Source organism: Canis aureus, chromosome 1, assembly GCF_053574225.1.
Source record: "Canis aureus isolate CA01 chromosome 1, VMU_Caureus_v.1.0, whole genome shotgun sequence".
Lineage (NCBI taxonomy): Eukaryota > Metazoa > Chordata > Mammalia > Carnivora > Canidae > Canis > Canis aureus.
In genome coordinates, this window is record NC_135611.1 from 100151774 (window position 1) to 100167952 (window position 16179).

At 52.3% G+C, this 16179-nt stretch overlaps 1 protein-coding gene across 8 annotated transcripts; it reads left to right on the forward strand.

The window, feature by feature from the left end:
• The first annotated feature begins 3585 nt into the window (after positions 1-3585).
• MZF1 (myeloid zinc finger 1) lies at positions 3586-13199 on the forward strand. Of its 8 annotated transcripts, none has more exons than XM_077911371.1 (6): positions 3586-3730; positions 5402-5834; positions 6264-6447; positions 7099-7169; positions 7284-7404; positions 11578-13199. In XM_077911371.1, the coding sequence occupies exons 2-6, from the start codon at positions 5439-5441 to the stop codon at positions 13029-13031; spliced, it is 2226 nt and encodes a 741-aa protein (XP_077767497.1). In that variant the 5' UTR covers positions 3586-3730; positions 5402-5438; the 3' UTR covers positions 13032-13199. The 8 variants fall into 8 exon arrangements, with proteins under 8 accessions (XP_077767497.1, XP_077767499.1, XP_077767486.1 ...); XM_077911373.1 differs by lacking the exon at positions 3586-3730 and adding an exon at positions 3763-3981; XM_077911360.1 differs by lacking the exon at positions 3586-3730 and adding an exon at positions 3970-4109.
• The last annotated feature ends 2980 nt before the right edge of the window (positions 13200-16179 follow it).

Genomic DNA, 16179 nt, shown 5'->3' on the forward strand with positions numbered 1-16179 from the left:
TTAACTTATGAGATCAAGAGAATCTGCTAGGAGATTCTGCTCTCTTCCCCTAGCAGACCTCTTGCAACCATGAGATAGTCTAGACACTGCGATGCAGGCCAACTGCTTCTGCTGGGCCAGTGGGGCTGCGGGTCTTCCTCATCTCCTGCCTTACAGTGCCTTTTTCCGGAGGTGGCACTAGGCATCCTAATCCCTATGAATAAGTTACCTTACATGGCAAAAAGGATATTGTGGGTGTGATTAAATTAATAATCTTGAGATGGGGAGATTATCTTGGTTTATTCAAATGGGTCCTAAATGTAATCAGAGGGGTTCTTGCAAGAGGAGGCAAAAGATTTCACTCAGAAGAAGGCAAGTGACCACTGAAGCCTAGAACCTCCAGAAAGAACTAGCCCTGCTGATACCTTGATTTTACCCATGGAGATCCATCTCAGATTTCTGACCTCCAAATCTCTAAGATAATACATATTTGTTGTTTTAAACCCCTCATTTTTTCAGTAATATGTTACACCAGTCATAAACTAAAGCAGAAGGAAGCCAACCTAATTCATGCCATCAATCATAGAGCACCTGGGAATAGAGGACAAAGGTGGTTCTCCACACAGTAGCCACAAAGATTCAGTAAGCACTATGATCCTACCCCTGCTCTGCTCAGAGACCTCCCAGCTGTAAGTAAAAGCCACAATCCTCACCAAGCGCTTGGTGAAGCACCTCAAAGCCTCCTCCTTTACTTTGTTCACTCCTGCCCAAATCCTTGGGGCCAACTAAGTGTGCTCCTGTTTCCTTCCGCCCAGGGCCCAGTTCTTCCCTGTTATCTGCATGGCCTGTTCCCTCTCCTACAGATCTCTGCTCAAAAGTAACCTAATCAAAGAGGCCTTCCCCATCGACATTTTTTTGGTGCATCTGTCACATGCTGCCTGAAGATAGTAGCTGTGTCTGCTGATCTTTCCCTTGTGTCCAGGCCCAGGAATAGTGTGTGCAGTAGTGGTTTGCTGAAGAAATTATTAAATAAAGTGCAGCGGTGGGAGGCAGGTTTTTCACCTTGTCCCTTTTGCATTTTGAACCATGAGAAAGTAGCACCTGATCAAAAAAAAATTTTTTTTGAAGGACTGCCTGTGAAAGCATGGACAAATGAGTGACAAGTCTGTTTTTGCGCCGACTATGGCACCTATAGGTATAGCATCAATACCTTCAATGATCCATGGGCTGCACATGCTTGAAACAAGGTAGTACAGGCCACAGGACCCTCGAGCCTGGGACGCAGAGATAGGTGGGTGGGCATGGGAAAGGCTCCTCTAGCTTGGAAGGAGTCTCGGGATTCTGAACCACTCACGCCCCATTGTTCTTTCTCCAACATCCATCCCTTCCTCTGCTCACCCAAAAATTTTAATTAATTCACCGATATGTTCATTCATTCATTCCCTCTTTCACTCTTGAGAGAAAGTCTCCAAGCCCCAAGCGGAGAGGCTCACTGCCCAAGGTCTGGATGGGAGACAGGGCTCGTCCCGGTGAGACTACAATTCCCCGACAGCCGCGGGGCCGCGGGAAGCTCCGATTGGCCCATCCGCGCCCACCCGGCTGAGCGCGCAGCGGCCTCTCTCCATTCCCATCCCGCCTTTCGGAACCAAGGGAAACGGCGTCCCAGCCCCCGCCACCGGAGACCGGACCCCCGCGCGGCCGACCGTCCTCACCTCCAGACCGCGACGCGGGCCAGCTGCTTCTGCTGGGCCGGTGGGGCTGTGGCTCTTCCCCATCTCCTGCCTTACAGTGCCTTTTTCTGGAGGCGGCTGAGCTCAGCCTCCATGTTATCCGCGGAGACGGCAGACTGACCGGGACTGGCGAGATTGGAGGAGTCCCGCCCCTGACGGCTCTGAGCCCTGCGCCCGGCGCTCCCAGGCCGGCCGGAAAATGTAGTTCGGCGACGGGGGCGCTGCGCGTAGAGTCCAGCCGGGGGCGCCGGAGGCTTTCTCTGCCCGAAGCTGCTTCATTTCTCTCGAATTTTTCCCGCCGCCTACTTTGTGTGACTTTCCATCATCCTCCCTATGTCCTTTCCTTCCCGGCTATGTCCGTTTTCTTTTTCTCTCGGTTTGTCTCCCATCCTGAAGAATTCATTCCGCTCATACTGTCAAATATTTTTTAAAAGTTAAAAATAAGCTCTATGATTGCGTGTCAAAAAGTTATTACCTCATGGAGGGAACTAGCAGGATGACATAGGTGGTTCCAGAAAGATGAGAAAGAACAGAAAAGGTGAGAAAAAGGAGCACTGAAATAAAAGCCCAAAGTCGAATTAGTAGTGCCCCACAGGTGGGGGCCCGGGTGTCTCAGTTTCTGCTCGGTGTCCTAGAGGTGATATACAACTCTAACCACAAGCGTTTGCAGCCTGGATTCTGATCAAAAGGTACTTAAGAGGGAGGGCAGCCCCGGTGGCGCAGCGGTTTAGCGCCACCTGCAGCTCAGGGCGTGATCCTGAAGCCCTGGGATCGAGTCCCACGTCAGGCTCTCTGCGTGGAGCCTGCTTCTCCCCCTGCCTCTCTCTCTCCCTGCATCTCTATGAATAAATAAATAAAAAAAAAACCTTTTTAAGGTACTTAAGAGAGAAAGTGTTACTTCGTTTTCGGGAATCAGAAGCTGGCTTGATAGACAATGCCAGGAAACGCAGAGAGGGCTCCCAATCATCTTTTTGTCCTATTGTCAAAATTTTTAAAAGACTTTATTATTTATTTATTCATGAGAGACACAGACTAAAAGAGAGAGGCAGAGACACGGGCAGAGGGAGAAGCAGCCTCCTCGCAGGGAGCTCGATGCGAGACTCAATCCCGCATTCCGGGATCAGACCTGAGCAGAAGACAGGCGCCCAACCTTTGAGCCACCCAGGCGTCCCCCGTCAAATTTTGGATAAGTTTTCCTAACAAGTCTACCTCCAACTGTCTCACTTCTTGCTGTCCCCCTTCTCTAGGTCTTTGAAAACTCTCCATCTTTGCTGTATTTCAAAGTTTTGTCCCTTTCTCTCCTCTTGTCTCTCTGTATGCCAGTATTCCTTGTCTATCTCTTGAATCTCGATATTTGCACTGTCTTTGTGAATCTATTCTCTCTCACCCTCTTTGTCTCTTTCATATCCATCCCTTCCTGATCTCCCTCCCTCTTTCTAACTTTTCTGACACTCCTGTCTAACCGGCCCTGACTCTCTGATCCTCTGGCTTCTTTTCACATTCTCTAGGTCTCTGAGAGTAGATATTCCTCTCTGTTGACTTTCTTTCTTACCAGTGTCTCAGTCTCTGTATCTGTTCAATTACTTTGAACACTGCCTCTCCTCAGCTCTCTCTCTGCCCCCAGTGGGCCCTTGGCCTCTCCTTGCCCTGTCTTTGTGTCTGTCTCTCCTCACTGTCTTGCTCGGCTTCTCTGCCCCTGTCGGCTACCCAAGCCCTTACCCCACGACCCCCATCGCCTCTCAAACGCCCACCAGGTCCCGCAAGGTCGTGCTGAAGACCTACGGGTTGGCCCAACCGGTTACCATGGAGTCTCCCAGGCCCGCCTACCGCTCACCAACACAAAGGAACGGCGTCGCGCGACGCAAGCGCGCACGGACGGCGCATCCGACTACACTTCCCAGAAAGCCCTGGGCCGAGCCTCTTTTCAATTTGAAGTCCTAGCGGGCGGTGGAGGCGGTGCCCCACCTTTTCTGCAGGTGGTTTCCATGGAGATGTGATCTGACGGCGTCGTAGCGAGAGCGGTAATTGGTGCAGAACCCTGCTAATCTCTGGAAGGCCCGTAAAGAATTGAGGAAAACGTGGTGGGGGGCATGCGCGGTTGGGAAGACGGTGCTGCTGTCCGCTGTCCCCAAAGAAGGTTGCGCACGTCGACGGGGCATGGACGCCTGGATCTGAGGCGGGGAGCGCGGGAAGAGGCGGACGGTCGTCTGATCTGATCTTTGCAACAACGCTACCCCGGGGAACAGGGGAGAGGGTGGAAAAGGAGGCGAGGGTAGGGGAAGGGCAAGGTGGCACTCGGGCTGATGCGTGGAGCATTCTGGGAGACATAGTCCGGCCGGGGAGGGGGAAGTCGGCGAGTGCGCATGCTTAGGAGCGCGGAGCGGCCGGCTGAGCGTGGAGGTGAGGGCGGAGGCCTCCCGACGGGGAAGGCTTGGGCAGGGACCCGGTTGGTGGCTGCGGATTCTTGGCTGCGGACTCTTGGATTCCAGCTATCCAGCGGGATCTGGAGCGCGGAGTAGGGGCCTAGGCACTCATTCTCAGCGAGCCGGGCGCTGTCGCGCGACGCTCTTCACTCACTGCATTACCACAGCTACAAGGACTGGGAGCCCCGCCCCCTGGTTGCCATGGCGGCACTTGACCTGCCTGGGGAGGTAGGGATGGGATGCTCTCTAAAGTGGAAGTTGCCCTCCAAGATTTCTGGTAACTGTAGTTCAGAAAGCTTCGCAGTGGCTAGCTGGCTTAAAAACGGTCCAACTTTCTCCCAAGGTTGCAGGTCGGAAGTTTGACTCACGGGATCCAGAGGCCCTGGAAATCGAATCTACTCACTTAATAAACTCAGATTCCTTCACAAAACCCGCACATTACTCCCAGCTGCGAAAGGTGCAGCAATGGCGGGGAAGGGGAGGGGCATCCCCACTTATCGGGGATGGTAAAGATGGGGAAACTGAGGTTCACAGAAATCTGCCAAGGTTACATAGCTAATAGGCAAGATCAGATTTTCCCACCTTGCTTGCAGGCACCTGGTCCAGTTGTTTTGGGACCTTTTTGGGTCCGTAAGCTCCCATCACCACCTAAACCCGCCTAAATCGGGAAGCTAAAGAGATGGTGGGGCATTACCTTGTGTGATAAGTTGGGCCGGTTCAGAGGTTGAGGCTGAATGGGGGTGAGGGGAAGCTGCCTTGCCCAGTTGATCTTGCCCATCTCTGGGGGTGGGGAACAGATAGAGGCTGCCCTATGGGACTGAGCGCAGAAGGGAATGGTCTGAGAGACTAGATGGGAGAGTGGGTGGTGCAATGATGGGCTGGTATTGGGTGGGCATGGGAAGTCCTGGAGGGTGGGTGGTAGTGGCACTTACATTGCAGATGTCATTTACTTGGCAGGGGGAGAGCCACAAGGCAGGGATGAGGTGGTGTGTGTTGAAGGGCAGGATTTAGGGAAGAAGGAGTGCTTACTGTGCCTAAGAAGCACCCTATATATGGAGAAAAGGAATGCCAGAGACTGTGTAAGTCTCAGCTAGAGACCAGAGACACAGATGTCTAGCATGTGACCACCTCTCTGTGCCTCAGTTTTCTCATCTGCCTTCCACTCGGTGCAGGTCTGAAGATGGAACAACGAAGCATACAGTAGATGCTTAATAAGCATTTGCTGCCACAGTTTCTCCCTGCAGTAGCCTCATCATATTCCTCTCCTAGGGGAAGATATCCTCGGAACCCCAGCCCAGTCTTTCCAATGAGACCCGCAGCACTAGGCTCCCCAGGTCACACATCACTGGAAGATGAGGGACCTGTCATGGTGAAGCTGGAGGACTCTGAGGAGGAGGGTGAGGCCACCCGGTGGGATCCTGGCCCAGAGGCTGCGCGCCAGCGTTTTCGACACTTCCACTATGAGGAGGCAGTGGGTCCCCAAGAGGCCCTGGCCCAGCTCCGGGAGCTATGCTGCCAGTGGCTGCGACCAGAGGTGCACTCCAAGGAGCAGATGCTGGAGCTCCTGGTACTGGAACAGTTCCTGTGTGCACTGCCCCCTGAGATCCAAGCTTGCGTGGAGGGACAGCAGCCAGGCAGCCCTGAGGAGGCCGCTGCCCTGGTTGAGGGGCTGCGCCGGGAGCCAGGAGGCCCCCGGAGATGGGTGAGTCAGTGGTCCTGAGCCAGGGCCCAGGCTGGAACCGCATCCAGCTCTGCCTCATCCTGGGGAGTGCCATGCTCAGCCAGACACCTGTTCCTTGTGGTTTGGAAGTGGCTCCCTTGGAGTAGACCTTGTGTGAGAGTAGACAAGGTTCCACAGCCAGCCTCTCAGGCCCATCCCTATATCACCTGGAGTCATGGACATGGAAGGGATGCAGGGTGGGGAGCAAGGGAGACCAATAGGCATTCATGGGTGTAAGCAGCAGGAGAGCAAACTGCACGTGGTCCCTTCACTCCTCAGTGCTGAGGGGATGTGGGTCCTTGAGAATCTAGTGGGTCAGGTCCTGTGATGGGGTAGATGCCCATGAACCTCCTGCTTGTGCCCAGCCCGACTCTCTGCATGGGCCCCTGATGGTGGGGGACACCTCCCCAGGTCACAGTCCAAGTGCAGGGTCAGGAGGTGCTATCAGAGAAGATGGAGCCCTCCAACTTCCAGCCCCTCCTTCAAACCAAGCCTCAGACTCCAGAATGTGGCCCTAGGACACCATCTGAAGTCAGACAAGAGTCACCACTTGGCCTTCGGGTGAAAGAGGAGCCCACGGTTACAGAGAACCGAGGTAAGGGTGGGAAAGGCATGCATGATCCAAAGCCTGATTGAGTAGACCAGAGTTGCCTGGTGTCAATAGCCTAAAGGTCACCTGGGTAGAACTGTTCTTATGCAGTGGTGTCCCCTACATCCTGCCTAGCCAGTGGCCATCTGCTCATCACATGCCAAGTGTGACTGTCACAGCTATGGTTCTGTGTTCTCCCCTGACATGTTGGGGTTTTGGCTTGGGAGGGCATGTGGGGTTTACTCTCCAAGGAGCTCCATCGGGAGATAATAGCTGGTCTCTGGGGAGCAGGCAGCAGGCTTGAATATGGGTGGGTATGGCTGAAGGAGGACCTCAGGGTGTTGGGAGGTATGCCCCTCCCTATTTTACTCCTTCCAGGCAGATGCTAGAGCTGGCCACCCACACTCTCCATCATTCCTTTGTGGACCCTAGTGCAGTGCTTCTCTCCACTCTCACTGGCCATCCTGCTCAGGGCTCATTCAGGGGTGCAGGGCACAGACCTGAGCCTGTCTCATCCTGTACAGCTTTTCCTATGGCCTTCCAGGGGGTTCTGCCTTACTCCAACCTCAAGGTGGATTCCAGCATCTGGCATACCACTGAGGAGGGCACTGGGGTGGGGACACCCTTGGGCCACCTGACCCCAACCTTCCTCTACAGAGCTTCTGGATTCTGGGCCTCTAGCCACTCCCCAGGAAGCCACTTCTACTCTCCTGCCTAAAGAGGCCCAGGTGAGTCCCATACAGGCCATGCTCCTCTCTCTGGGGAGCCTCAGTGGGTGGGGGTCAGGTAGGTCCCTCCCTAAGCCTGGCTGGGCAGACGAGCAGTGACCACTGTGGTTTCAGGGCTGTGAGATAGTGCTGGACCAGGCCTCTCCCCACAGCGAGACTGGGCTTGAGGGGCCTTCATGGAGGGTGCATCCTGGGGCCCTGTGGCAGGAGGAAGCTGGGGGCATCTTCCCTCCAGGTGAGTGAGACCGGGCATGGTGGGCCTGGGCCCTCTGCATGGGCAGCACCACATCTACCTATCCCACTCCTGGCCCTGCTCATGTAGCCCTCTTACTCCAGTATCTCTAGGCTCCTCCATTCTATGGACTGTTCCTTCTCTGCTCTCCACTGGCATGGAGTAGGCTGCTGGGGTTTCCATTAAGCCCTCTGCTGACTTCAGGTTCCTTCCAGCTGCTGCTCCTCACCACAGTAAAACCTCTAGAGAGCAGAGCCTGTTTTTACCATATCCCCAACTTCTCCCAGCCCTGGCATCCTGGATGGCCCATAGATTCTAGGTTTGCATTCCTACTGATTGAGTAGCAGGGGAGGGAGGGTCTGGATCTGGCAAAGACAGCAGGTTAGTGGACAGTGGGTGGGCATGGATCAAGCAGGACAGCAGGCCCCTCAGCTGTACTGCTCTCAGTCTGCCATCAGCCAGTTTCCCTGCCTCTTCTTCCTTGTTTCTTAGACCCCTCCTCTTTCTTGGTTTACTCTCTTATTCTGGCGGACCTTCCTGCAAACTCTGGTATGGGAGATAAAAAGTTTTGAGATGCTACATCTCTAAAACACACTTACTTAACATTCTATATTAGGTTAGTTGGGCTGCATGAAGAATTTTTATTAATTAAATTTCAAAGCTTTTTCATCATCATTGTTGATAAGCCCTTTCAGTTTGAAAATTCCTTTCTCTCAATTATGGGAAACGCTTGAATTGTTTCTCTGATTTCCTTTCCCTCTATTGTTCCTTGTTTCTGGAATGTGTATCACTTCACTGTTGGCTATATTGCTTCCTTGGTATGGTGTCTCACCCTCCACCCAGCCTTTTGCCAGGATGGAAGAAGAGATCCAGGCATCAGAGCTATAGCAGTGCCCACTATTTGCTTAGAATTCTGTGCTGACAGAGCCCAGGGCTGTTCCATGCAATAGTCCTGCCCAGCTTCTGCTTCTGAACAGTCTCCTCAACATGCTTGGTGCCCCTGTCCCATCACCTCCATGGCCAGAGCTACCTGGTACTTCTAACTCCCAAAATTTTCAAGTCGTCTTTAAGGTCAAACTGATTTTTTTCCCTCCTTTTCCTCACTGCTGGCTTGGTATTCACCTTCTACAATCTGCTACAAGGTTACTATTTACCCTTCAGCTTTCCAGAATAGAAGATGTCAGGAGTTTGTTTCCTTTCCTCTTCTTTAATCTTTGTGGATATTATGCCTTAAGAAACAGAAAGCTTTGTTGTGGTTTTTACTGTTGTCTCAGGATGGAACAAACATAGATACCCAGAATTCCTTATTCACTATGTTTTGTCAATAAGGATTCTCATCATTCGTTTTTCATAATGTCCTTGTTTTGTGGATGCTGATCCATCCTTCAAGGATTTGGACATATTTCAGTGCCCTTTCCAGGCTGGTTAGCTAGTTTGGTTTCTTCAGGTGTGAATTCTCTTTTTTATTTTTATTTTATTTTTTTAATTTGTATTTATTTATGATAGTCACCCAGAGAGAGAGAGAGAGAGAGGCAGAGACATAGGCAGAGGGAGAAGCAGGCTCCATGCAGCGAGCCTGACGTGGGATTCGACCTGACGTGGGATTCGTCTCCAGGATCGCGCCCTGGGCCAAAGGCAGGCGCCAAACCGCTGCACCACCCAGGGATCCCAGGTGTGAATTCTCCAACCATTGACAGTCTGCCCTTCATAGCTATAGAAGCTTCTTATTTGTCTCTACCCTAAGTATCATGGTAGGTGAGTCTGCCACAGGATCTATCATAACCCTGAAATGGAAAGATCATCTGGGCCCCAGGACGTTGAGTGAAGATACTTCTGGAACCCAGCCAAAGCAAGCAGCTTATTCTTGGCCAGCTGTGTGGATCAACTGTACTAACCTAGCCCATATCCTCAAACTCCAGCTTCATGATAGAGCCTGGCTTTAATCCCTAGGTCTAATGACCCAGGAGCTTTACAGCTCACTGCACAGGCTCAGGATTCCTTTATTTATTTATTTATTTTTTAATGACACAGAGTCAGAGACACAGGCAGAGGAAGAAGCAGGCTCCATGCAGGGAGCCTGATGTGGGACTCGATCCTGGTACTCCAGGATCACACCCTGAGCCAAAGGCAGATGCTCAACCGCTGAGCCACCGAGGCATCCCCAGGCTGAGGATTCCTAAACCTCACCAACTGTCCTTTCTTCCTTTGAAGTAGCCCAAAATATTTTAAAATTTTTTCTCAGGTTCTGTTGTCATTTCTGGACATTGGAGTTGAAAGAGTAGGATCTAGCATATCCCCCATCTGCTGTTTTAGTCTTCAGCTGGCTGGCCAGGCTTAGCCTTGTGCTTTGTGGCTGACCACTGCTTCCAGATTGGACCTGCTTCTCTCAATTCACAACCCCACAGTCTTTCAGTTTTCTCCATCCACACCAGTGGCACCACCTCAGACTCCATGGTGGGTTCCTTCTCAGTCTCTCCATTGACAACTGCAGCTCCCAGCTTCAAACACTGATTCCCTTCAGTTACCTTGGTCTCTCCATCAGGACCCCTGCCTGCTCTCCTTGCCCCTCAACTGACCATCTCTGCAGCCATTGTTTTCATCATGTTATTTTGCATAGCTAATGATATGATAGAAAATTCAAAAGGCACAAGGGAGTACACAGTAGAATGCCCCTCCCTGTCCTGCCTGTGTTACACAGTCTTGTTTCTCAGTAGCCAACATTATCATCTTGGGTGTTCTTCCAAAAAGATTTTGTTCATAAAAGAGCAGACACAAATTCAAGTTCATATTTCTTCCCTTTAAAACACATGTGAAGGCCTAATCACCAGGTTTCACACCTGACATTTTTTGTGCATCTTCCCACTTCACACAGCAGCAAGTACACTTGTCTCTGAACAGCTGCATGGATCCCAACTGTGGCTCACTGTGGAGATACCTGTTTGTCCTTCAGGCTCCTACTGATATTCCTTTGGAGGAATTTTTCAGTGACGAACTGAAAAACCTCATGTATAGGTCATTTTGGACAGTGGGGAACACAACTGTTGAAGTGCATAAAAGTGAAATTGCTGATCAAAGTATGAGAAGTTTGCCATTTTAATGTAGTTTTGCCCTACTGGCTTCCCATTTAATCTTCACCAGCAAGGCATGCAAACACTCGGGTCCCTCCAAGGAGGGTGTGAAAATGATAGCTGAGTACAGCTCTAACTGGCAGTTTCTTACTAGGAATGAACTCAGCATATTTTATGGAATATAGCATTAGTTACATTTCCTTTCCTATTCACATCATTTGCCTGTTTTTCAGGTCACTGGTCTTCTAAGTTCTTTACTTAGAAGCTTAATTAACCCTTTGCTTCTGGAAAATCTGTCATTCGTTTTTTGGTTCTGAGGTTGTCTTTGCTGTGCACAAATGATTTCCTTTGATGCAGTATAATTTAGGACTTTTCTTTGACATATTACAGACTTTTCTGTCACCGACTGAAGCCCTTGCTATTCTCTTAAGTCTCCTTAACTTCCTTCAGCCTTCCTCTTTCTCTAGCCCCTGCTTCTCAGTTGCATTTGCTCACACCTCCTTCCTCACAGGATCTAATGCTGGAGTGGTCCAGTGTGGCTAGGACCTGCTCCCTTCCATAGACACCCACTCTTACTTGATCACACCCAGGGCCAGGGCTCTGTGTGCCATGCATATACCACAGCACCCATGTTCACATTTCTCTGAAGACTGAGCTTCAGCTCCTGCACCCTATAGCCTGTATGCAGTTTCTGTCCCTCAAATGCCCCATGGACATCTCAAGCAAGGCACATCAGACCAAAGTCCTGCCGCCTACCCTCCTCCCATCCCACCACTCTCAGACCTATTCACACTTCTGTGTATTTGGAAACCATCATCACTAGTGCAGGGCCTCTTGCCCCATATTTGCCCTACAGCACTTCCAGAAAGGCGATTTTTGCAAACTTAAGCCAGGCCTAGAAAGCTTGTCCCAATCTTCTGAATCTTCCCCTTCATGCTAGGTTCTGTCCCATTGTTTCCACCTTAGGGAGGCCTGCACAGATAGAACCCTTGCGCCTGTCACCTCTGGCTCATTGGCTAGTTTCAGGTCCTTCTAGTTCAATCTTTCCCATGGGCCAGAGTGGGTTCAGGCACAGTTCCCTTGGTATGGATCCCTTTGTGCAATGCAGGGTTTGCGCTCCACATGGACAGTGTCTCTGCTGGCCCAGGCACTGTGAGCCCCCACCTCCACATTCCCTGGGACCTCAGCATGGCTGGCCTCACTGACCAACTGCAGTCACCTTCCTGTGAAAGTGGCTTCTCACATGCAGTGGTGCTCCCCAATGGCCCTGGAGGTGAGCAGAAGCCCATGAACGAGGATCCGGGCCAGCTCCTGGGCCCCATACTGGCCAATGCCCGCTGGCGTGTGCCCAGAGGCCGGGGTCGAGGCCGAGACCTAGGCCGCCCCAGCACAGGCCCCGGGGCAGGACGAGGTGGCCGCTGCGACGTTTGCGGGAAGGTGTTCAGCCAACGCAGCAACCTACTGAGGCACCAGAAAATACACACAGGAGAGCGGCCATTCGTGTGTAGCGAGTGCGGTCGAAGCTTCAGCCGAAGCTCACACCTTCTGCGCCATCAACTCACACACACTGAGGAGCGGCCATTTGTGTGCAGCGACTGTGGCCAGGGCTTTGTGCGCAGCGCGCGCCTGGAGGAGCACCGGCGAGTGCACACAGGTGAACAGCCCTTCCACTGTGCTGAGTGCGGCCAGAGCTTTCGGCAGCGCTCCAACCTGTTGCAGCACCAGCGCATCCATGGGGACCCCCCGGGACCGGGCTCTGTGACCACCACGCCCCCTACGCCTCCCGGGGCACCGGAGCCCCCAGGCCCCTTCCCCTGCAGTGAGTGCCAGGAGAGTTTCACGCGGCGTGCCGTGCTCCTAGAACACCAGGCAGTGCACACGGGTGACAAATCCTTTGGCTGCGTGGAGTGTGGTGAGCGCTTCGGCCGCCGCTCTGTGCTGCTGCAGCACCGTCGAGTACACAGTGGTGAGCGACCTTTTGCCTGTGCCGAATGCGGCCAGAGCTTCCGGCAGCGCTCCAACCTCACACAGCACCGGCGTATCCACACAGGTGAGCGGCCCTTCGCCTGCACAGAGTGCGGCAAGGCCTTCCGCCAGCGGCCCACACTCACGCAGCACCTGCGCGTGCACACAGGCGAGAAGCCCTTTGCCTGCCCCGAGTGTGGCCAGCGCTTTAGCCAGCGTCTGAAGCTCACGCGCCACCAGCGGACGCACACCGGGGAGAAACCATACCACTGCAGTGAGTGTGGCCTGGGCTTCACACAAGTCTCAAGGCTCACTGAACACCAGCGTATCCACACAGGTGAGCGGCCCTTTGCTTGCCCTGATTGTGGCCAGAGCTTCCGGCAGCATGCTAATCTCACACAACACCGGCGCATCCACACTGGCGAACGGCCCTATGCGTGCCCGGAGTGCGGCAAGGCATTTCGCCAGCGGCCCACACTCACGCAGCACCTGCGCACCCACCGGCGTGAGAAGCCTTTTGCCTGCCAGGACTGTGGCCGCCGCTTCCACCAGAGTACTAAGCTCATCCAGCACCAGCGCATCCATAGTGCAGAGTAAGCAGCATTCACTGTATTTGGCTTTTGGCCTTTTGTTGGGGGAGGGCAGTGTATGCACACAGAAAACTTATCTCACAGGGTTGTTGTGAGGCCTGTGATCAAATTTAGGTACAGGCAGGCCCACCCAGGACCTAGCCTCTAGTAGGTGCTCAATAAATAGTAGACGGAACTTGGGTCTGGGGATCACCCATTCAGTGCCTCCCTACCTCCGTGGGTCAGTCTGCCCACCCCACCCATCCAGCACTTCCCCAACCAGGCAGTCTCTGTGAGAGCCATGGACTCCTAACAGCACCTCCCGACATCTGTGGGTGCCACCTTGTATCATGGCTCCTGTGCTATTTGTCCATGATGCCTTCAGCCCACACAACCATGGGGCCAAGAACTGGCCCAGTTTTCCCCAGCCAGCCAAGATCATCAAGTGCAGTATAAAAAGCAAACTGGCCAGAGCTGGGGATATGTTTTTTAAAACTTTAAACTTAGGAAGCCATTTCTTAGGCATAAAACTAGGTTTTATATGGAGATCGAGATTCTTTCATGCATTTTAACTACCAGCAAGTGCTAAGGTTAGGTTCCCCTTAGGATAGAACCCTGACCAGTCCAGAAATCAATGACCACTGGAGGCCCCAGGCCAGTTCCCTAGCCCTCCAGTGATCATTCACATTCCATGGAGCAGTTGCTGACAAGCCTGGCCAGCTGCACAATCCCCAAGGGTTCCCCCATACTGGGTGGTCTCTATGAGGAATGCATTCACTGGCAAGTCACAGGAAACACAGCTGGCAGCAGCTTCCATGAAAGTATACCTGCCAGTGTAGATTCAATGTCCAGACTGGGATGGCATCTCTGGAACCCTCTAGACTTTTCCTGTGCCATTGACTCTTGGCCCTAGTTATCTTCCCCTTCCATCCCATTGTCCAGGCCCTTGGCCTAGTGCCCCCTACACCTCCAACTAGTGGGTACACTGGCTGCCGAAAGCGGGATGAAAAGCAGTGCCAAAGAAAAGACCTTCATGCATCACGATTTGGCTTGGGACCTAAACGCCACTCTGGACAGGTGTTAGCCTGCCCTTGGCCTAAGGGGTTCTAAGAACAATCCTTTGAGCCTCATGTGTCCAAGCTTTTTCCAGGGATATGGCTGGACTTTGCTACAAGACTGAGATCCTGAAATCAGAGAAAGAAGACAAGCCAGCCTTGGCCAGAGATGGCCATCAGCCAATGGCCATCCCAGAGATGTGTTCCCTGCTTCCTTCCCTCCCCTACTCCACCCATCTTTCCACCTCCCCCCTGGCCTAACCCAGCCAGGACCAGGGACACTCTGGCATCTACCACATCTGGCAAAGAACAGCTCCCCATGTGACACAGTCGGAGTTGGGGGGTTGTCCCCTGGGCCCTATGCCAACACTTCCTGTCCTCTCCAACCACAAAGGGAACTCTGAGGACTCTGATCTGGGATATACTAATTAGAGGGGAGGAACACAGTCACTGGGTCCCTAGGTGGAGGCTAGGAGTCAGATTAAGAAGGGCACACAAACAGTGAAGTAGCTAGTATTACGAGGTTAAGGAGTATTCCCAGAACTTTATAAATCCTGTAACATGGATTCTTTTCAATACCTGTGTGAATTTTATACTCAGAAACCAAACAAGAAAGTCCACTTTCATGTTTTTGATCATCATGATGTTTGAAAAACATGGAGAGAAATCTGCACACATATGACTAAGAACTTGAAATTATACACAGGAAAAATTAGAACACACATGAAAGGCTTAGAGACATGAGGCCAAGGCCCCATGTCCAAAGTCCTAAGAAGTCCACAGACCCACCTGCTAAACCAGTCTTCTAAGAAAGAAACATGAAGAGTGATGTGAGAGCCTCCTACAAAAGGCCATTTCTACAATTGGCTAGGGACATACCTGCAAGCCAAGCTTGGGGGTTATGAACTCAAGTACTACCATAGTATCAGCAGGGCTGAGGGCTTGGAGAGAATAACCATTTGGCCTCACTCAGAGCCACTGGGGGAAGCCAGGAGAGGAACCCCTAAGGTACTGGTCATCTGGGAAAGCTACAACAGTGCCCAGCTAACCTGTCCCTGGATCATGAGCCCATACTGTTTGCTCCAAGCACAGCCTCCCTGTGCCACATCCACCCAGTTATTCTAACCCCAAGCTTCCCAAATCTGTCCAATTCCCTTCATCCCCCAGCACTGCTTTGATCCCAGCCACCCATCTCCAGCCTGGAGGCCCATAGCACTCAGCGTCCCTTCCCACTCCTGGTCCCTCCTTTCCAAGAGAGTCCCTAGCTTCCCAGTCACAGGTCCCAAGTGCACTTACACCCTCACTCTTCACCTGTGATATGCTGCCCAATCCCTCCAGGTGCCAGCCCCAGCTTCCTTTAGGACCTCTGATAAGCTGAGCCCTATGCTGCCTACCAAGAGGATGCAGGCCCAAGGGGTACAGGCACCATTGCCACCCAAACTACCTGTGCCCCTCTGCCATGAGAGTAACAAAACACAGGTGTGCCACTTCCAGCCCACCCCTCTGCCTCAACTCAGCCATTCCCTCCTCCCTGGACCATGGGAAAGCCTTGAGTTCCTAGACCACACGAGTCTAGCTCTGGCTAGTGCACCATCAACTCTTCAGGGAACCAAAACCCCATCATCTGATGGGCCTCAGAAATTGGCCCGAGGTAAATGACACATAGTTTAGACTGACCAACAGGCAACACCCCCAAGACTTTGGCCGGAAACAGAATATGGTCATCAACCCTAACTTGGCAGTGGCCCAATAGATATAACATAGATAGGAAAAGCAGAGTGGCTGAGAAGAACAGAGAGGAAGGGATAAAGGAAGAGGAAGACTGAATCTGGAAGGACCATCTGAGTCCCATGACCAGCCATGTCTGAACCGAAAGAACACTGAGATGGCTGCAATGTCAACCCCAAACTTGAGCTGTTTGATGCTTCTGAGTCCCAGTTCTCATCCTGGGACCTCTCTAGCACTTAACTCTCAAAGGAGTCAAGAAAGGATGCTGGAAATGCAAGGCTAGAATAACAGGACAACCAGAAGAATGAAAGGAGTGTGGGAGATGGTGGCATTGTGAATGGAAGGGCCTAAAGAGGTAGCAGTTGCAGAGACACGGCTGCGATCAGTCCGTGG

Bases quoted from the DNA above. Each gene is read 5' to 3' on its own strand.
- MZF1 (XM_077911329.1), top strand. From the start codon at position 5,337: ATGCTTAATAAGCATTTGCTGCCACAGTTTCTCCCTGCAGTAGCCTCA. The intron at 5,835-6,263 runs GTGAGTCAGTGG...ACACCTCCCCAG, and splicing joins CAGGAGGCCCCCGGAGATGG to GTCACAGTCCAAGTGCAGGG. The intron at 6,448-7,098 runs GTAAGGGTGGGA...CTTCCTCTACAG, and splicing joins CACGGTTACAGAGAACCGAG to AGCTTCTGGATTCTGGGCCT.